Source organism: Drosophila obscura, unplaced genomic scaffold, assembly GCF_018151105.1.
Source record: "Drosophila obscura isolate BZ-5 IFL unplaced genomic scaffold, ASM1815110v1 contig_30, whole genome shotgun sequence".
NCBI lineage: Eukaryota > Metazoa > Arthropoda > Insecta > Diptera > Drosophilidae > Drosophila > Drosophila obscura.
In genome coordinates, this window is record NW_024542818.1 from 2,195,042 (window position 1) to 2,216,790 (window position 21,749).

At 44.8% G+C, this 21,749-nt stretch overlaps 2 protein-coding genes across 3 annotated transcripts in view; one reads left to right on the forward strand and one right to left on the reverse strand.

The window, feature by feature from the left end:
* Window positions 1-404: 404 nt before the first annotated feature.
* Window positions 405-3,209, reverse strand: LOC111080515 (dynein intermediate chain 4, axonemal). The gene is made up of 6 exons (XM_022376177.2): window positions 3,024-3,209; window positions 2,798-2,956; window positions 2,517-2,738; window positions 1,009-2,444; window positions 730-942; window positions 405-672 (listed from the first exon to the last, which is right to left on the reverse strand). Exons 1-6 carry the CDS (start codon window positions 3,099-3,101, stop codon window positions 462-464), a joined length of 2,319 nt encoding a protein of 772 aa, XP_022231869.2. The 5' UTR covers window positions 3,102-3,209; the 3' UTR covers window positions 405-461.
* A 679-nt stretch (window positions 3,210-3,888) lies between these two features.
* LOC111076917 (breast cancer anti-estrogen resistance protein 1) overlaps window positions 3,889-21,749 on the forward strand; it is a 36,621-nt gene continuing 18,760 nt past the window's right edge. Inside the window, exon 1 of one of the 2 annotated variants that reach the window (XM_041594579.1) lies at window positions 3,889-4,191. In XM_041594579.1, the coding sequence (XP_041450513.1) occupies window positions 3,895-4,191 (297 nt within the window). In that variant the 5' untranslated portion in view covers window positions 3,889-3,894. Of the gene's footprint in view, window positions 4,192-17,775; window positions 18,401-21,749 lie in introns of those variants that run through there. The other variant, XM_041594580.1, reaches the window with a different exon arrangement.

Genomic DNA, 21,749 nt, shown 5'->3' on the forward strand with positions numbered 1-21,749 from the left:
AGAAAGAAGCCCTCATCCAAGGTGACCACCAGGGTTGACACTTGAGAGACAGAGAGAGAGAGAGAGAGAGAGAGAGAGAGAGAGAGAGAAGAGAAAGAGGAGTATGTATTCCAACCTATTTGAACTGCTTGTTGCATTCTACAGGTAAGGTTCGGTATTGGGTTACCTTATCATCTCGAGGGGATTGTCGTCTCCCGGTTTGCTCTGCTCTTCTCTTCTGTTATTTGATCGCTCGCTGCGGAACTGATGAGCCAACAAAACTCAATCCGTTATACCTATCTCTAAAGCTTGGCGAAATCTGTTTTTTTTTTTGTGGGGTTCTGTGTCCATGTCCGTGTCGTTGAACCCCATTTGGAGTTCACATTGCAAAACGGATGATGCGGAAACTGATAGCCGTTGTTCAATTGTGAAGCTTCAACAATGTTTTCTTTATTCAACTGGGGATATTTTACATTGAGGATCTACCTGACGAAGGTCTTGTTGGGATAGCCAAAGAAGCCCATGCTCTTGAGTTCCATCAGCAGCTCGTAATCGTTGCCAACGGCCTTGAAAATGGATTTCTCGAGCTCATCGTACTGAAAGTGTGGCTCAAAGGGCATATCGTTTAGTGCCTGGAAGAGAGTGTTGCCACGCTCGTTGCCCACTACGAGGCTACGTCCACAGTTGGAGAATCTAAAAGAAAGGGAGGAGGAAGAGCGATTCAGAGGAGTAATTCAATGGTCTACCCACTGTGCCACTGTGTTGAAGGATGAATCCATCTCATGTCTGGCCATGGGCTTCAGAATGTTGCGTCTAATGTCCCAGACATTCGCTGTCTCGCGGTTTACCGACACAATGATCGTGGAGTGTGTGGGACTCCAGTTGGCCCAGTGCACGGGCGTCATCTCGTCCATCAGCTCCATCAGGGGACGCGTGATGCCATCAATCCACACGCGAACGTACCTGTGGAAAGGATCACCATATCTGTACTGAGAATAGAAATATTAAAGAGAGAACACAAATGCCAACCAATCATTGCCACAGGTGAGGAAGAGCTTGGGCGACCAGGGGCAGAACTCCATGACATTCACGCCGCCATCGTGGCACTTGAGGACCTCCAGATACTGATGCTGATAGTTGATGGAGCACTTGTGGATGCACCCCTCGTCGGTGAGCACGTAGTAGATGTCCTTGTGCACCGGATGGGTAGTGAGGCTGAGTCCCTGCGGATGACGGTTCGATTCGCAGGTCAACTGGGGGGGTATGGGCACCATGATGCCCTCGGGATGGCCCTCCACGCGTTCGAGTGTCATCTGATTGAAGCCCAGCAGAAAGGGGCTCTTGATGATGCGGAAACGAGTGACGGACCCGTCCTGCGACAGACTCAGAAATGGATCGATGTCAAAGTCCGTACTCTCGCCCTCCTCCACCTGCTTGATCCAGCGTATGGCCACCACGGGCGCACAGCCCGGCGATGTGCTGCGCTGCGATATGGCAATGGGTGTCAGCGCCTGGCTGCTCACGTCCCGCACCTCCACAGAGCCATCATAGAGGCCGATGGCGATCAGCGAGGGCAGAAACGGAGAGAAGCAAATGGCCGTCACGGGTATCTGGTAGTAATACGCTCGCTCTGGCTCCCCCGGATTCTTGATGCTCCAGACGAAGACACTCCCAGACTCGGGCACCTGCTGCGAGGAGAACGAATAGAGGCCGTAGGCCACGGCCACAATGTCACCGTTGCTGCGGCAGAAGCAAATGTCGCTGACGGCCTTCCGCTCGTCCCGACTGGGCACGGGCATCAGGCGGAACAGCAGCTTCATCGAGTACACGTATTTGGCATCCGTGGCGGAGCGATCGATCTTCTTGAAGTTGCGAAAGCGCTTCTGGCCCCCCTCGTTCGTGTTGCTGGAGAGCGTGCGGCCCACGTACATGACGGCATTCCTGAACTCTGTGCTGCTCAGCAGCTTCTCCATTTCGGACATCACCTTGCCGCGCTCTGCCGTGTCCTCCTCCTCGTCGAAGAACTCTGTGGTTTGCGCTTCTTGGTCCTTTCCCTCGCCCGGCAGACTCCGCATCGTGGAGTACTTGCGATTCAGATTGTGCACCGTGTCGTACATCTCATAGTTGGAGACGTAGGAGCTGACCGTTGCCTGGGTCACCAGAATGGTGTTCACCGCCCGCGTGGTGGTCAGCAAAATGTCCGTCTGGGCCTGGTTCTCGGATCGGCGACGTACCTTGCCCTTGCCCGCTGTCAAATATTCGTAGACGCGATTGTCCTTCTCCGCCTCATCGCCATCGGCTGTGCCCTTGGCAGCAGTGATGCTGCACTGCGAGTGCAGCTCAAAGAAGTCCGATTTGCGGAGCGTTACCTTCACGAAGGATTTGTTGAAGGGCTGTGGCACATACTCCTCGTCGCCTCTGTCACGGACGTTCAACAAGTCAAAGGTGATGGTCTCGTAGGTGATCTATTGGATTAGGAACAAGACGATAAAGCTGACTCTCTGGCAGATCTGTGCCCAACTGTGCCAACTACAAACCCCATTCATTAGCTCATCGATGGACTGCTTGTTGCCGCCCAGTCCTGTCCGCATGCTGGAGCGTGTCCGCGAACGTGAGGCGCCCCTGGAGTGCATTGTCACCAGATTGGCCATTTGATGGAGAAACGTCAGGTTGAAACGCATAAATTGATCGGCATATGTGTGGGGTTGTATGTGCTTTGGTGTCATGTCCACCTCCTCGCCATCGACTTCCTCCACCACCTAAAAACGGTTCCAGATCTTTGCCAATCCACACACAATATAAACAAGTCTTAACCCACCTTGATTTGTGATCGATACTGAAGATCGGTTGCTATTTCTTGATTGTAGTAATGCTGAGACTCCGATTTCTTCTTTTTTGTCGGCTTGAGATTTGCCTCAGACTCGGAATGGGCCACCTGAACGGACTTTTTAGCCTTGGGATCGACTATTCCTGACCCCTGTGGATATACCCTATTTAGACATGGCTCCAAAAGGGTTCGAGGCTTAAGAGAAGAACCCACTTACCGTAGTTTTTGTTTCGGTTTCACGTGTAGAACTCACGGCCATAGACGCAATGGTGCTACGATCTGAATAGAGGCTCATTGTGTTGGATACGTTTTCGTTTTTTTCACAGCTTTATTGAGGTACAAGATATAAACAATAATTCTAAATTGGAAAATGGGTTCTGGGCGGGGAAGTTTTGTGAGCTGAATGTTTAGGGGAGAATGCCGCCTACTTTTCATGGGATAACATTCGTATCAATCTGCCAAGCTAATGAGAAATATTCTCATAATTCTTAATTAAATCTGTTTCGCTTTTTCCGCTATTCAGGAGCCGCACGTGCCACGGGCTCTCTCTCTCTCTCTAACTCTCTCTTTCTGTCTCTCTGGGACTTCCCCTGCGCTTGCTCGTTAGATAAAAGTGAGATAAAGTTAACACTTAAAGCCACCACCCGCCACCCACCTAACCACTAGCACCACCCCCCAAAAAGCGAAGGACGCCGGGGCTGACTGACTCCCTGGGCATGTGAAGGTTGCAAGTGCGAATCCCAGTAACAGTTGAACCCGCGTTCCGTGCACACCTTCTCCTTCGTGTCGGCGTCCGTGTACGTATCCGTATCCGTATGCGTGGATTCGTTTGGTTTTTCCTTTCGTTTTCCCTGAGTGCTGTGTCGTCTGTGTGTGGTGTGTGTTTGATGTTTGATAGTTAAGATACGTGTAGTGCGACTAATTGATTTCCATCTGGCTGCCAGACATGATATAAATTGCAACAGAGAGTGCAACAGAGAGCAAATAAAATCCTAATTATGTCCACCACACAACACCAACAGCAGCAGCAGCAGCAGCAGCAGCAGCAACAGCAGCAACAGCCTCCACTACTCGTAGAGGTTCCATCAATGGAGGCAATGGAGTGCCAAAGTGAAAACCGAGTACCAGAAAACTCAATTAGGAATGTTGCAAAAGCCCAGACACTGACAACAGCAATGGCAGTGGCAACAACGGCCACAAGCGAGGCACTGCCCAAACCGCAAACGCCTTCAGTCTTGGCCAAACAGCAGCAACAGCAGCAGAAACTCCAACAGCAGCAGCAACAGCAGACGCAGTACGTCATAAATTCAGTTGCAATGCACGCCAAGGCGACCACTGCGGGCGTCATCACTGGCGGCACGCTACACCGGGTGAAAAGTGCGCAGGTACGTTGCAAAGGTAGCAGAAGGAGCCGTGGAGGTGGTGTACAGTGGAGCAGGGTACAGTAAAGTGAAGTGGAGTGAACGTGACGTTAATTGGAAGGTTAACCCAAGCCAACAGGAATGGATATGCACAGAGATGTGTGTGTGTGGTTAAGGGATACGAGATAGGTTACAAAGATATGCAGCAGACAGAACATGTCTCTGTAAATTGTGGGAATAATAAAGAAATTGGGATTCCTTTTTGGTAATGCTTTCAGGGAAAGTTTCAGGGAAGAAATGAAGATACATTCGCTCTAGTTATTTTATATTTATATATCTTTGTCACTATATTCCATAAATGCCTTGTAAATCACCTTTTATATTTCTCGAAGGACGAAAGAAAGTCACGCTCTCTGTAAGTCCTTCGGACATTATCCTTTGCCTTTGCCCCATATCATCTGATCTGATCCCTTCATCATTCGTAATCCCTTTTGCTAATCTTTTGTATCATCTAAAGCGAAAGTCATGAGGCAACCCTCTAGCCATGCGAATGCGGACACAATCGAATACAGTAACAATGCTATAGATACAGATACAGATATAGATACAGATACATACCGATTATGGGATACGCAGGGTGGTGCGTAACGTAAAATTGTAAACTGTTTTTACCGGCTAACCAACGAAGCAGAGTCCAAAGCAAAAGTCAGACCACCCCCCACCCCCTCAAGTGTCTGTCCAGGTGGACGGAAGCTGAAGCTCAATGGCTGGATGCTGGACAGAGGGCCGCATGCGTGCAGAGAGAACGAGCGAGTGAGAGAGAGAGAGAGAGAATGCCATGTTATGTAAACACCTCGCGAGTCGAGTGGCGAGTGGGAGTGGGAGCTGGAGAGGATTGGGTGGGATACGTGGACACGACATGGTCGTGACGAAACAAAAGTCAGAGTAGATCTGACTGCTGGCTACGGCTGCTGACTGCCTGATGACTATGGAGAACGAAAGGGAGTCCCGTTTGGTGGTGGCTGTGTCGATGTGTGGCTGCGTGGCTGCGTGGCAGTGGCTTCTGTTCGCAGTCACGTCATACATCAGATGCTCCGTGATGTGAAACAAATTTGCATTATGGGGGGAGAGAGGAGATATGGAAACGGAAACCATTACCATGGCTCCTTCTGCAGAACAGACACTGAAGGATGCTGCTGCAGTGGCCAGAGAGATGTGGAGCCAACTATCCATCTGAAGTTGATGAAGTGGCTGCCGCACTTCAGACTTGAGACTGTATACATTATTGGCCCCATCGAGTGCTTCAAAGAAACTTTCCATTTGACTTTTTGCCGTCGAGATTTCCTTCCTTTGCTCTTCTGATGTATTCCTTAGATATATTCCACAACCCTCGGCTGGCAGCATCTTTTTAGATGAGGGTGGCTTCCTCTGCCCCTCTGTTTATGTTTATGTTTGCTTTCGATTTTTATTTTTTATCCCCCGATTCCATTCGATTTTTCAATGCCAATGTGAACTCTTCTCTTTTGCCACAGTCACAGTTACAGTCCCAGCTACAGCTACAGCTACAGCCTTGCACTTGCCCGCAATTGAACCTCACTTGGGGTTGTTCCGGCGTTCCCCCCTCCCATACGAGGGTACACAGTCCCAAAGAGAGCAAAGCTTATGCCACCTCAAAGTTGGCGGTTGTTTGTCAGCACTCTTGCTGAATTTATCTGAGAGAGCTACGGAGAGCACTCTCTCTTGGAGTGTTTTCTGGGCGGGGAGGGGTGGTCTTTCATCTCTGCTGTTTGTTTTGCTCTGCAACATCATCTCGAGGGGTTAATCAACCTTTCCACCCGTTCTTCACGGGCTGTAAGAGCCATAAAAGATGTGCGCAATTTAAGTTTGTTGTCGTCCCAAGGAACAAAAGGATGAACGACTATATTTATGATCCAAACTTTGTGTCTGTGTGTGTGTCCTCTGCTCTGCGCTCCGGAGGTACACTTTGTGTATTGTGGGAGGATTTATGGGATAAACTTTTAGCCAAAGAACTTGACCGTAACTATGCGGAAAAGTTTGGACTTCAAGGAAGTCAATTTCGTTGTAAAGCAGGCAACGATGATGTGTGATATGGGTATTCTGTAAGATGAACTGAAAGGAACCCTTCTTTGGCTACCTTTCAAGATAAACATCTATGCACTAGCCATGTATCTTGCCATCTCTAATGTACCTCTTATTCCATGTGTTGCTGGCTATTCCCCCAGCTATTTCCATCTATTTTGTGTCGTACAATTCCCATTTCTGTTGTTTGTACATTTTATTGTTACATCTATTTTTTGTGGATTGGATTTTCTGTTTGATTTATGAATTTATTCAATGGCATAACGGAGGCAAAGCCAAAAAATGCTTTTAGCTGTCGGTCATTGAGCTGCAGAGACCACTTCAGTCTTCAGACTTGAGACTGTAAGCAGATTTTCAGCGTGCAGTGCGAATGGGTAGCCCAGCCATGTGTCCACAAAACAGTTGGCAGTTTGCAGTAGTAGTTTCACAGTTAATGGAAGCGTCGCACTCCGTCTCTGTGTGGTGCTGGCGGTGGCTGGCCGGTGGCTGGCCGGTGGCTCTCTGGCGCCAACATATTTTGCTGTCGCATTCAAATTATGAGCTCTGGCTTTGGCTCTGACATTGGCTATGGAAATTATGCATAAATCGTGGCAAGCAGTTAAAAAGCAAACCAAAAAAAAAAAACCAACCAGAGAATGCCCCATAATGAAGTAGAAAATGCAGTCGAAGCTTTGGATACCCTTAAAGAGCGATCACAGCGATTAGGTATGGATTGAATTTGGTTTAGCTATGAAGTTGAGAATTACACTGCAGATTGTTGGTACATAAGAGTATTTCACACTGAGGACTTTTCCCCTATGCAGCAGCGCTCCTCTGCGTTGTATTTCCCATCAAAGTCATAGCATCCTCTTTAAGGGTATACAAACTAAGAAAGAAAGTGGAAAGCCGGGAAAACAGAGAGACACAGAGAGACAGAGGCAAAGCCATAGTGGGGGAAAAGTGAAGAATTTATGTGTACGTGTTGGAAATTCCTTAATTTGTACAGAGACAGACAGACAGACAGGGCATAGTGAAGAGAAGAATTATTTACCTGGCGGCTTTTCTTCCTCTCATCCATTCGGCTGGCTAAACAAATTTTCATGTCACGTGACGGCAGCTGAAATATCTTCAAGATACAACCGAAAAATAACACACAAACATGACACAAAAGTATCTCTCTTGCTTTTGTGGTCGATTCAAGAACTTCTGCACTTACGAATGCCAACATGCAACAACTTGTCGCAGCGCACAACATTTGATTATATAATTGGGGGGTTTTTTTTCGTTATTTTGTGGGTCTGTACTGTACACGGAAAACGTTTAATATGCAATTGAGGGAATAGTCGACACAACCCAGAAGATTTCCCTGGGAAAAACTCTGGCGTCAGAGATCGTTTAACCCAGCTGCCACAAATATTTTTCCATCTCCCTGTCCCTTTTCCAGTCTCTATTTTTTTTTTTTGTGCTCCATGCTAATCAGCGCTGTCAGCCGCTGAGATACACACTGAAAAGATACAGTCGGGAGATACTTCTGCAACTTTTTTTTGGGATGCACATGGCGATTCTGTATATGTATCAGAAAAAAAAAATATGTCACGCATTCCGCATCGCGCGCTCGCGCTCTTTTTTCTCTCTGTCTGAAATTAATTTATGCAGTTTGGGGGCAAAGATTTTTCAGTGCAGATTAAAGCGTTGCGGCATTTAATAAATTGCTCTTAAATTATAGAAGAAAAAAAAAAAAAAAACGGATCGGAGCCAACAAAGATTTATGGTGGTAGATCTGTGCATCCGTGAGGTGGGAAAGATACACTTCGTATGCCGAAGATACGGGAGCCGTAATGCGCCGTAATTTTGTGAACACCGATAAGACCCTATTGTGTATGGCACCCCCAAATGGTGATCATCATCATCGTTTTTTCATTAGCTTTGATCGCATTCGAATGAATCTGAGTTTGAGGCAATATCTATGCGATCGTTTGTATCACTTTCCTACACTTTTATTTGTTGGGTATTGGGAAGAGGCTGTAGCCAAAATTCTGCCTCTACTCCGCTCAAATGGTGACCCATTAATCCAAATATGTCAGCTCTCATCGTTAATGATCGCATTGAAGATCGTTTCTGTTTGGTTATTCCGATCGGACCCCTGTCATTGGGGTCGCCCACGTTTTGGCCCGCGTCTCTTGTTTTCAGCTTTTATATCTACATTTATTTCGGTCTATGCTGTGACCTTATAAATCAGAGATGCATGCACAGATACAGCTACAGATGAAGAACACACCAAATTTGTAAGATCCATAAACTTTTCAAAAATCTAAACATAAATATTTGATTTACGCAACGTTTCGGTTGAAAGAAGGTGGACTTTTTGTTGTTGATTTATTTCGACTAATTTCCACAGCCATCAAGTAATTTAGAGCTCGCGACAAATTGGAATTGGCAGCCATATAGCCAGCATTGAAAATCTGTAAAGAAAATCCATGGAAAAAGCCCTGGTGATAATCGTGTGAAATGTGAAAAAAGAGAAACATTTTTATGGGCCAATTATAATTTTTGGTGAAGTGTGCTGTAAATTTGAGAGGAAATTAAGGGGTTATATGGCCAAGCGGGACTGTAACTCAATTTAGATTTTTATGGATATATAAAAACGAATGTCGAAAAGTGTGTCACAAATTGATTTGAACACTGGAACAAATTTGTGTGTGTGTTTTGTAAGGATCAGATCAAAGAATTCGTGGAAAAAACAGACAACAAAAAACAGCAATGTATATATCATCTTTTATGGGTTAACCCGAAAAAACTTGTTAATCGCATAAGTTGTGCAATTCCATGCTAAGCTTTCGGCACAAAACAATTCCTTGGGCAAGCAAAACATCTGCTGCTGCTTCTGCGTATCTTTTGTGGAATTCCTAAGAAAGATCTCTACAAATTTGCACAGCATTTCGTCTGATGTTTGCTGGAATGATCTTACAGATATTTGCACAAGTGTGGCAGTGCTGGCATACCAGCGAGTACGTTCCATTTCTCGAGTAAATGCACTGTACACGGGCGGGGGACATTTATGGATTTATGGGAAAGCTCTCGGCAATAGGAAAAAAAGTTCCATAGAAAAACGTGTGTGTGGCGTATGAGTATCTAATGCTATTGATATAACCCAAAGCGAATCTAATCTTATCGTCCTCCGTTAGATATTTGCAAAATAAAATGTCAACATGTTGAGCACACGTGATAAGATAATGATACCTACCCCGTAGGTAGTAGTAGTACTCCATGTCTAGCCTTTTGTTTTTGACCATTATTTTTCTATGGAAATATTCGCACAACACCCATAAATGCTGCAATCGTCTATATATAGATGGACTGGCCAGCCTGTGTGCCCTTCTCTCACGTAAAATGTGACTATAAATAGACATTTATTTTGTTTACCAAAACACATATCCCAGATAATGCAGAAATGCCCAAATCTTAGTGGCTCCAAAAATACACACAACAACACCAGATCCATCATGGTTGAGGTTTTGCTGATGGATTGTTTGATGATAGCATGTGATGATGATGATGGCCCCCGATGATTGATTTATTTACATGACACACACCACTGCTGCTGATGGTGATGACGCTGATGATTCTGCCAGCACCTCTATTATCATGTGGGTTTTTGTATTTGTAGTTTTGTTGCCCTGTTCTTTCTCCAATTTGCTTACGAAATCAACAGTGTGCTTGGCGGTTCCCGTGTGTCTATAAACTGAATGATAAGGCCCACACAATGTCGAAGCATTCATTCTACCACTGCTGGCTCCCTCGTTAGTCATTCCCTTTATGTATTTCCGCTCCTGTAATTGACGTCAATGCCATGACACTGTTGTACACCCCGATTCCCCAAAAATCGATTTCCAAATCAAATTCCTTGTGTATTTTGAAATATGTTAAGTAAGGTATTGGAGCAGTGTTCGAATATTACCAATGCAAAGCATTGTCATAGGTCGTTGATCGTTCAAATTGTGTTGCAATACAAATAAAACTCCTTGAGTTCACACAAGGGATATCCAAAGAAAAACAACGGCATTTACGGCAGGCGACTTGTGGGAATCGTAAAACGATCATTCATAATCTTTATGTACCTGTAAAAGAAGTACTTTGGCTATACATATTGGATATAAAAACATCTTTAATTGGTCGAATTTTTGTGGAACAATTGAACTTTAAATTTGGTTTGCTAAAATGCTAAAAAGATTTCTTCTAAGTCTGGATGACTTTGGTAGTTTTCTTGACAGTAATCCTAGATTGTTTCAGAAGTTTCATGCGTTGTCATAATATTTAAGCCATAAGTACCATAATTACTTATCACAGATGTGAAAGGATTATGCTCATTAAAGTCCCAAAAATTGATATGGAAATATTCTACATGATTCCCTATACCATTTCTAGTGTTTAAGATATTAAAGAAGGTTAAAGTTCAACTTTCCTTTACTATCTATATCTCATATATCACTCCCTTTACCCCTTCTGGCAAAACCCCACAACAAATGGAGCTCGTATACCTCTCAAACTTTGCTCAAATCTTTCATATTCCGTTCGTTAAAGTCTTCAAAACCAAAGTCAATGTTCTGCTTTCGTTTGCCCATTTATGACTTGGATGATTTCTTGACTGATGACATGAAGAAATTTCCTGTTTGGGTTGCGTTTAACAGCCAGAGGCAGGCCAGCAATCAACGCTTTGCTTCCATAAAAATGCAGCGGCACAAATGTGCAACAAATGCAATGCTAGAGAAGATCTATACATCTATCCATCTACATATGTATCTTAGAGATTTTTGTTGTTATTCTTGAGCAGGCAAAGAAGCATCTTTCGGGCATGGCATTCCAGGAAATACTTGACTCGAATGGAATCCGCTGTAAACACTTCTGCCACCAGCAGCAGCAACAGCAACAGCAACACACAACAGCAGACCATAAAGATTTGTTTTATCTGTTTGTTTTTGCAAAAGTGAATCGGGAATTGGGTTAAAATTTAGTGCCGTCTCAGCGGAAAGTACAAAAGAAGTAGAGAACGAGCAATGAGGAATGAGAATGTGGCAGCATAAGGTTGCAATGTGTCTGTCGTTCATTCATGCACTCGGCAGTGGAAGAGGGCTCCGTGCTTTGGTCTCTGGTCATCAATGAACCTCTCTTAGAGAGCAGAGACACACAAAGGCGACACAGATTCGATTACAACTGGAGGTCGGTGGTTCTTGTGGTAATTGCTGGAAACGTAGCGGTGCACTGCAGGAGGTCTCGGTCTCTCTCCTCAAGAATCAGAATATTCTGCGGCTACTGTTACGCGAAGAGACTCCAGTGCAGACATTGACATCGGCATCGAAGTGGAGGAGAGGCGAGGCGAAAGCAGAAGATATGTCTTCATTATATCAGAGATACTCTGATGCTCGGATCGTGTGTCGTCGTTTAACATTTTTACTCGCAATCGAAAGTTGTTTTTCGTGTTTCTCTCTCCCAACGAATTGGAATTCTTGGGAAAGTGTTGCAAGCTTTGGCTGTAAACATAAATATGTTTTTTTTTTTTTCGTTTGTTTGTGGCAAGCACTTCAAGTGACAACCACAGCAAGACAATCCAGAGAGTGGAGAGCGGCAGCCAATATAAGTGGGAGATACATCCACATCGAGATACATCCAAAGCCGAACTCATCCGCCGCCCTCCACAATTCTTTCTCTTCTTTTACATCATTTTTGGCGCGTAATTGCAATCAATGCCGCTTTGTATCTCACGTCTGCCACCAGCGACAGTGACAGTTCCAACAGATGCAAAGCAATTATTGCGGTTCTCCCTTTGTGGTTTTGAGACTCAGGATACAGGATGCAAAGCTCCCACTGAATGGAGCTTCTAATTGCCAGATGATTGAGGCTTCAAGGTGCAAGAGTGGGGATTGATTTGCAGCCAGAGATACTTCCGGGGAAGGGGGCAGCTTTAGTTGCAGATATTCAATCAACCAAAAGACATTTCCCCTTGTGCATTCTCTTGGAGGATTCTTGAGACCGAACCGAATGCTGCTTCCCATAGTTCCTGCATTCAAGCATTTTTCCCCACTTCAGAAAACTGCAAAAGTCAGCAAAAGTCAGATATTGAAATACAATTCTTTCGTACTCGGACTCTCTGGCTCTTGAGATGCACCCCCGCAACGGCAGCAGGAGGAGTAGGTGGAGGAGTAGGAGATGGCCATAACTTATGCTTCCTACCATATACGATATGTGGTCTGGACTGCAGCAGCCTTTTGTTTTCGCATTTTGTATCTCAATTTTCAATGTGGCTGTAATGAATGGTTGCACGATCTTGTTCTGCCTCCGCATGTGGGTGCACTGTGTGGATTGTAGCTGGGAGACTGCCATGGATAGATGGGGGATCTCATGAATTATGCAAACGTTGGCACAAAAACTGCACAGCACAGAGAGAAGGAGAGAGGGGCCACAGAGGAGCCCCCAAACGAACACTAACACTGACACTGATCTCTCTGACAGCAAAAGCAAAACAAACAAATTGTTTGTTATTATCGCTGGGTGGCGCAGAATCGCGTCAGGAATCCGGATTTGGAGTCGGATTCGGATTCGGAACCGCCCTGCCTCCTATATCGTAGATTGAGATGCCGCCGGGAAAGAAGTAGAAGGCGGCAAATTGTCAAACGCGCCGCCAGCTGCCAAACGATTTACTTAGGTCTGTCCCTTCAGACATTATTCTTGCCTCCCCCCAGTTGCTGGTTGTCCCTAGACTAGTGTTTCTTTTTCGCTCCATCTTGTTATATTTATTTTGCATTTCGTATTTCCTATGGTCTGTTGTATTTATGCTTTATTTTTAGGCCTGTGCAGCCATCAGGCCATAATGTGTGAAATTGCCGACAGCCTCTGTACATAGGAGATCTCATGGTAGAAGATCTGCTGCTGGCTAGTGAGGCACCAAGTGAGAGATCTATGATTTTGCCATCTATGATAAATGGAGCGCACACAGCGTTGCTTTTATTTGAAGTTTGACAGCAGCAAAATATAAGGAAATCCAGAGAAGAAATCTCCGCTTGTTTTTAGAGACTAGAAGCTGAGAATACCCTGGGATATTAAAGCTGATTTCTGGATGGAAAAGGTCCATTGATGGTTTAGTGTTCAGTATTTGTTTAGTTTATATTTGTATCCCTTTTGTCCCCCCACTTTGTGTGTTTCGGCTGAGTGCCATCATACCCCATTGTTAGGGTATTCAATACGAATGAAGTCGTTTAGTGCTTAAATGTTTCTTTTGAACCAAATGAACATTAATATTATGGGATAATTAACCCACTGAGTAGAGTGTTGGCGGTTGGTTTTTTTTTTTATATTTAGGGGGAGTGCCTTGAAAAAAATCACAAAACGGAAGAGGTTAAAGAACTCTCTCTATAGAAAAATTATTGTTTGGTGTATACATATTTACTATCGTATGCCTTTCTCTAACGTTCGAACCTCTGCCCTCACTGACCTCTCTGGTCCAACCCCAAAAGCAACGCAGCCAAAATAAGTTGTAAAAATTTAAGTTTCATTAAGATGCACATCTTAATTGTGCCCGCAGCTGATGCCACACCATCCTATGCCCATGCCATACCATACCATACCATACCATACCATTCGATACCATCCCATCCGATCTGATGACGATGATGAAGAAGACGATCCTGTTTTCCAATTTCCACCAAAAGTGGGTTCGGTCTCTCTATTGTTTTATGGCTGCCACGAGGAGTGGCTGCGGCACTGTTGTCCCCTGATAATTGATGAATTTATTACCCAACATGGGTACTGCTACTACTACACCCTGCCCCACGTTGTTGCCTGTTGCCCAATCACTTTTACTGATTGGAAACTGCTGCCTCTCTCTCTCCATCGTCTTATCACGTGCCCCAGAGTGCCGTCGGCTGATGAAGTGCCGTCAGCCGTTTGTCGCTTTGGGTTCTTCTAATTGTTGTACGAGTAATCTTGCCCCCCGCTGCCTAATGGGTGGCTTAACATTAAGAATGAAAGACCGAGAGACCCGGAGACCGGAATTCTCGGAATCCATTCCGTATGTTCGCGTGTAAAGTGCATTTTTTTCGGGGCCTGCTCTCCTCTCCGCTCTGCTTCATTTCTGCTCCAATTTCTGCTCCATTTCTGTTCCAATCTCTTCGCTCTTATTGCTCTTTGTTTCCGCTGCTCTTCTGCTCGACACTTGATTTTTGTGATTTCTCCACCGATTTCTGATTTCGGTAGCATCCACACACACTTCCAATCCACTCCATTCCATTCCATACCCAAGTTTCGAGTGAAATACGCTTATGCATTGTTTTCCGAATGCGGCACGTTCTGGCCATTTATGGCGGCACGCATGGCCAACAGCAACGGAAGCCAAAAAAGCTGATTGGCCCCAGAGAGCAGTTGTTGAGAGTTGATTGGGAAACGCACTATTGGGGGCTATGGCCTATAGGTGTGACCTATCCCAAGATATTCTTTAAACTAGTAGATACCTTTTTGGATGGTAGTAATGCTAGTAATAGAAGGGAATCATTTAACCATGATTCAGTTCCCCATCCACTGATGAGAGGCACTCCAGCTGTTGCAGTGGACACATCTGTCCACCAAATGGAAGGACATTCCATCCCAAATAGAGATACAACTAAATTAAATTCCACCCCCAAAAGCAGTACGTACTCTCTCTCTCCCTCGAGGGTCACTTCAGCGGGGGTGACTGCAATAAAATATACAATACCTCCATTTGTTATAGATGATTCCCTTGCTGCTCATAGAAATTTCTCAATTAACACACGACAAATATTTGCCCAGAGATGTTTTTCTCGATGGAATATTTCTTTGTGCTGATTGCGAGATCATTGTTGGATGAACAGACAGGTGCCATAATTCCCATAAAATACCATTTTCCAGGGCCCCCGTGGCAACCAACAGACACACACACACACTCACACACACCCGAGAGAAAAACAAAATAATTTAGATAAAACATATGACGCCTACAATTTTTTTTGCGCAAGAGAAGCGATAGCAAAAATATTTACAATATATATGTACTACATGCCACGGGAATGGATATATGTATGTATTTATGTATATGGGGGTGCGTTGCGTGTTTTTGGTGGTCTGATTTACATATATTATTTATTCAACTTCTAAATTGCAAATGGAAACATGTTACGAGGTGTTATGAATGCTTTTGGCTGTGGCTGTGGGTCCCGAAAGGTAAGCTAAGCGAAGCATACGCTGACGCAGCCGCTGCTGACATCTTTTAATTTGCATATTTATGATGCCCAAAAAAAAAAAAAACAAAGCAGCATGCCCCAAAAAGTGTAACAAATAATGCCAGTAGGTGGGTGGAAGCTTTGAAAGGGAGTGAGAGTGAGAGAGAGAGTAAACGAAATTAAAGATACCAAAGGCAACAATTTTTGTGGCTCTAACGAGGCAATTAGTTGGCTTAGACATCTGTGTGCTGTGTGTGTGTGTGTGTCCGTGCCCTTCTGTTGGTCATTGTTTGCCTTGCATATTTTTCTAACCCCAAGGCACACACACAGAGAAATGTCCAAAAATTGCCGACTAATTCCCTGGAATGCGGGTGGGTTCTCGTTCTCCCCTCCCCCAACCACTCTCATCCTCATCCAAATCCTCTGCCTGGATTCTGGATTCGGAAATTGTTTGTATAGTCAGCCAGAACCGGTTTATGTATGCCACGCGTGACAGCAACAAAGATCCAAAATGAGCTCGAAATTGTCATTGTCCTCGAAGGATAATGACGGACGAAGGACTGTAATGACTGTAAAACAGGATAATGCACATGCACCACAGCTGTACAGAGCGAGGGAGAGAGGAGTCCCAATAGAGAGTGATTTCCATGCAAATTAAATGGGATGAACTTTTGCCCCAATATGAAACGCGAGACGATACCCACGCAAATGGAGAGGAAAATCTTATTTGTTGAAAAGTTTTTTACGACCCCAGCCAAGCATTTGAGATAAGAACACAAATCGATCGAGAAAGCCAAGCCAAGTCGCTCCAAATGGTAATCCCCGTCCTGAAGTGTTTTGTCTACCATAAGAAAATCAAATCAAATTAAATTAAATCAATTCCACAACGAAAGTGACAATAAAACTCAACGAGTTTTCTGTCTGTCTGTCTTTTATTTTTTAACTGGCGGTCTCGGGGCACTACAATTTTCATGTTGTTGCCTTGGACTGTCTCCCTGTCGCTGTCTTTCTGTTCATTTCCATCTCCATCTCCGTTTCAGGCTCTTGACGTGACTGATGTGGGCGTGGCACTTGTGTGGCATGCAAATCATGTCAAATGTCACATTCAACTTCCACAAAAACTGCAGCTGCAACATCAGTGGCGAGGCGATGCGAGGCGCGTCTCTTTGTTCTGTTACTCGTAGCAAGAGGAGCTGGGAGGGGGTTATGTTACCCCATAAGAACTTCCTTTTTATGGAACGGAACGGGTTACCCCTGACCTTCAGCCCATTGACTTGTTAAGGAGGTGTTTCTGTTTCCTTCTTTTTTTTTTGGGCAGAACTTCACGCCTCTCATTCAGGCCTCAATGTACACAAAAAAAAAAAAAACATTGTGTTGTGTTTGGACAGCTGCTGTTGCTGTTGCACGAAGCTACTGTATTCGGTATTCGGTATTCTGTGTTCAATGGGGCAGGGCACACTCTTATTCATCGGAGTGAGGTAACGTGAGCTTGCAGCAGGGGTCCCATCATCATCTTCTGGCTAATTGAGCTTTCTGTAGGGTAAACATTCCCCACAATGGATAGCGTCTGCATTTGATATGTTCCTAGATGCATAGAATCGAATAATGGGGCCTGTCTCCCATAACCGAATATTTGTCATACCCAAATAGAAATTGGAACAAGAATATCATCGTCTGGCGAGAGGGCAGTCAACTTGAGAGCAAAGGGAAATATAATACCCCATAGAAATGGCTATGATATGTGGCAATTCGAGTTGTGGCCATTAGATATCTTCCAGGGAGGAAACTAAATGATAAAATATGGGTATAATTATAGATAAAGAGTTCCCTCTACTGATCTAAAAAAAAAATCTGCTCATCTTCATAATTTCTTATCCCTTGACTTCTTAGATTTCTTTGGAAAATTGCAGTTTTTGTTTTGGAAAATCTAAAATCTTTTTGACTTGAGAAATCTTTGGTTTTTCTTCAAGTATTCCTCTGATAAATCATAATATATATCCAAATAATTCAAATCTGAAGCAGGTTGGTCGTCTTCTGCGGAAAAATTTAAATTTCCTTCATGTAATCTATAATCCAACTGCTTTTTATTTAAATATACGAATATAGTATGCAAATAAAACCAAGCGAGCGAACGAACGACTGGCTCTATAAGAACGAGTACCGTAAGAGACACACGAAGCAAAGCACCCGACCACAAACGACTCGACTCGACCCGATGCGTGGCCGAACGAAAGCCGAAGCGCAATCAGCTGATGGCGTAGCAGCACCGCTGTATGGCTGTGGCTCTGCCACACAGAACGTCACAGTCTGCGGAGTCGCCTGCTGCGGTGCGGAACACACATTCGAGAGCGAAGCGCAAGAAAAAAGATACGACTACGGCTACGGCTACGAGATACAAAATACGAATCGTGACAAACAGAAAAAAAACTATAAGAGAAATAAGCAGCAGCAATCTTTGTTTTTGCTACGTTTGTGGTTTGGCAGCGGCTTTTGTTTTTCGATTTCGGTATCGGAGTTTGAGTTTTTTTTCGGGTTTGCCCCGCGGCTAAACTTGAAATCACAGAAAGCTGATTCGGCATTAAAGAAAGATACGAGATACATATGCAGTTGCAGATGTGTGAGCATTGCAGATAAAGATAAACCAAAACCAAGTGAAGTGTGCGAATACGCGGTGAACCTCTTACAGCGAGATACTTTATTTATATTGTCCTGGATTAAATATATATAAATCTATCTCAATGTTGTAGTAGCTTTAAGCTCTGACAAAACCCTCTCAAAAGATACTCGAACTGCCATTGAAATCTGCTGCCAAAATGCTGGACAAACAGAGCTCCATCTCGATGTCCGGCTCCTGCTGCAGCTCGAATGCAACGAACGCGGACCTGGACTACGATGTGCCCGTCTCGCGGCGCATCCACATCAAATCGGTTAGTATCTGCAGATATGCATCCCGCGATCCATAAACTATGCCGCTTTAGTGCGCAGATTAAGACATTGAGGGGAGGCCGGGGCCGTGTCCGAGGCCTCCTTCAGGATCAACTCATCAGCCAAGCCATGCTGCTATCTGCATGCCCCATCTGCCTGCCTGGCTGCCAGACGTCTGTCGCCACTTCTTCAACTGTTGTGGCTGTGGCTGGTGGCACTGTTGTGACAGCCGCCGCTGCTTGGCCACAGTTTGAGCCTGAAATTGTAACGGATCGCTCTCTCGCTCACTCTCTTCCGAGAGATCTTTTTCTATCTTTGGCAGCTGCCAGGCAAAAAGTTTCCGCAATTTTTGCATTCGTTATCACCTGAAAGTCAGAGTCGACACCGTTTGATGTTCTACTTTACGGCTTCTCAGGTGCGATATCGCAATGTCGTGATAACTCCTCCGGCTCGTACTCCTCGTACAGGTGATGCCTGAAATCTTTTAGTGCTTAGAATGTCTCAAGTTATTCTGCTAACAAAACAACGCATGAGCTCATCGCGATAAGGAATCTACTACTCTCTTGTGGTTCCCCATAACGATATTTCGGAATGAAGAAGAAGCCCCTCCGATTAGATTGGGAATCAAGTGGGCTTGCGCTTAGTTCGATTAGTAAGTAAGAGCTTTGACTGATAGCAAAAAAAAAGAAAGGAATTTCGTTCCCAAAGTTAGCGCTCATTAGAGCAACTTCAACTGCTCCTTTGCTTGAGGCAACAATTGCCGACACTCTGCCATAATCATTACGGATCACTTTTGAGTTCATTTAAAGTCCACTTTGAAAATTCCAATTGATTAAAGTATGGAATGCAAGCGGCGTCGCATTCCAACTCGTTTTTGTTGCACGAGGGGACTGTGGACTGTGGACTGTGATGGAAATATGATTTAATGGCCGCGGCACTCAATCGATCTGCGATCTGCGACGAATGTTGATCAATAGATTTATGCTGCCATATATTTTCATCAGTGCCCCCCAAAAGTCATTCAATCAACTTCATCGCTCGACGACGCCACACGCGGACGGACATTAATTCTAATCAATTTTCTCCGAGTCTCCGCGTCACTTGTAGCGCACACTCAAAAATTAAATTTCGAAGGAGAAGTATGTCTAGACGGAGAGAAGAGCTAGAGCTAGAGCTGTGGGGCGCCCACTTAATCAGTAAGAGGAAAATGTGGAAAAATGATGTCCCTCAGGGAGTCTCAGCTCTGCGGTTATCCTGCAGATAAACTCACGACTGGAAGACTGAAGACCTGAAGACCTCCTCTGACATAATCGTAATTAATATTGAGAGATATGCTGGCGACGATGCTACTTGGGATTAGTTTGGTTTTTTTGTTTTCGTTTTGTATCGGGTTCGTTTTCGTTCTTTAAGTTTCCCTGACAACTTAAGGGTCTTTGTGTCTTTTGGTTTTTGGTGTGACGCTCAATTAAGACTGATTAGATTTTGCCCAGAAATTCAGTGTGAGTGTGTGTGCTAGGGCACAGCCCTTGGACTTGCCCTTATCGTTTTGGTCATGCCTATTCCGCTATTGCCCGATAAGGGAATACCATTCCCATGCCCAGTATGCCTCTGGCCATTCCTCCAATCAATTTCATAGACAACGTGCGTGGTCTTTGGGCCCATGAGAATTTATTGCCTTATGGGGCGCTTGGGTTCTCTCTCTCTTGGCCCTTGATTATTTATAGGCTTCTCACTTGGCCTTTCAATCAATTGAAATCCTCGGCAAAAGAAATCAACGCTCCACGTTCGCGACTATTAATAACTGATTTTATTTGCCATGCCACAGGGGGATCTATGTATCTATCTGAATGCGCCTTACTTGGGATTCGCCTTCCGCCACGTCCTCCTCCATTAGTCTCCCCTTAATTGCGGGCCTTCAGTCAGGCGCACGTCCTCGGGATGGGATGCAATGGAGCTGGAGTCTACAGTCTAGAGGGAGAACTATTAATTGCCATCAGTCAGCGGCATGCTAATAAACCCTTTGGGTACCCTTTGGAGGATGTACTATTGGCTGTCTAGAGGTGGAAGCGTGACACGAATAGAAGCCATTTCTAAGTTGTGGTGGATCACAGATGATAGGGATACAAGAACTGGCTCTCCAGGCCCGTCTGTACGCCTCTCAAGTGCATCGTGAGTGTGCATCACGCTGCCATCTCTACATTCAAAGACCTCCACCTCCAGAGATTGTGTCGGAAAGCCATCTTCGAATGTTTTCCGCTGTTTGCATTTTGAAATCTAAGCTGAGAACTGGAACCGGCTTCTTGCCAGACATCTCAAGACACGCTCCAGCGTCAATTACTTTTCGCATTTGTGCGCATTTGGAGCACATTTATTTTAATCTCACCTGTGTCTGCCTCCCTGCCCCTCGCTCTCCAACACTGTCTCTTCTGTGTCCCTCCTGTCTTTGGTCTCTCGATCTCTGTGATGGATGCATCTGCGGTCGGTGCCAGAGATGCTCCGTCCCCTCCGGCAGCCCTTCAATTATGGCCCATACTTTGTGTCAGCGACTGTTAGACCAGGGAACAAGTAAAGTAACCAAAACAGGACTCCAGACACGACTCTTGTAATTAGCCGTTGTTGTTTATTTAATTTCAAGCTTAATAACGACAACGACATGCCACAGCCACAGAATATTGAGTGGCGAGTACAACTCGTAGTAGAAGTAGAGGTAGAGTGTTGTTTGGAGTGCATTTGCATTTGCATTTACATCTGTGCTCTTGGGGAGCTGCTGTCTCCCCCTACCCCCTCACCACACTTGATGGCCAGACACACTTTACTCGTGTAAAAGCCAGAGACGAAGACAGGGACAGGGAGAGGGACAGGGACAGGGACAGGGACAGCGAGCTCTGAAGTCGTAAGTAAGCTAATTTATTTCAGTGCTCAAGTTGTGCAAACATTTTGCAAATTCAAATTTGTTTAACAGGTTGTCCGGCCAAGCTATTGGCAGGCAGGCAGCTGGAAATTGATGAATGGAAGGCAAGGTTAAGGTAAGGAGCGAGCTGCAGATGGAGGCTAAAGCAGAGAGGGATCAGAGATTAATGAAAGAATCTGTCATTAAATGTGTCCGAAGATCAGGGGAACTGCGGAGAATAGATAGATATACAGACATTCAAGAGTTTTACACATAATTATTACATTACCTCAGCAGCCTTTTTAACAACATCATTTCAACAGCTTTTCCGCTATATCAAATATGGTTTTTTCTATAGGCCTTTTCAAAACAAAACCCAAACCCAACGAAGAAGAAAAACTTTCGCTTTTTTTGTGTTCAAAGGCATTTTATCTCTCGCAGTCGCATTCGACACTTGAGTT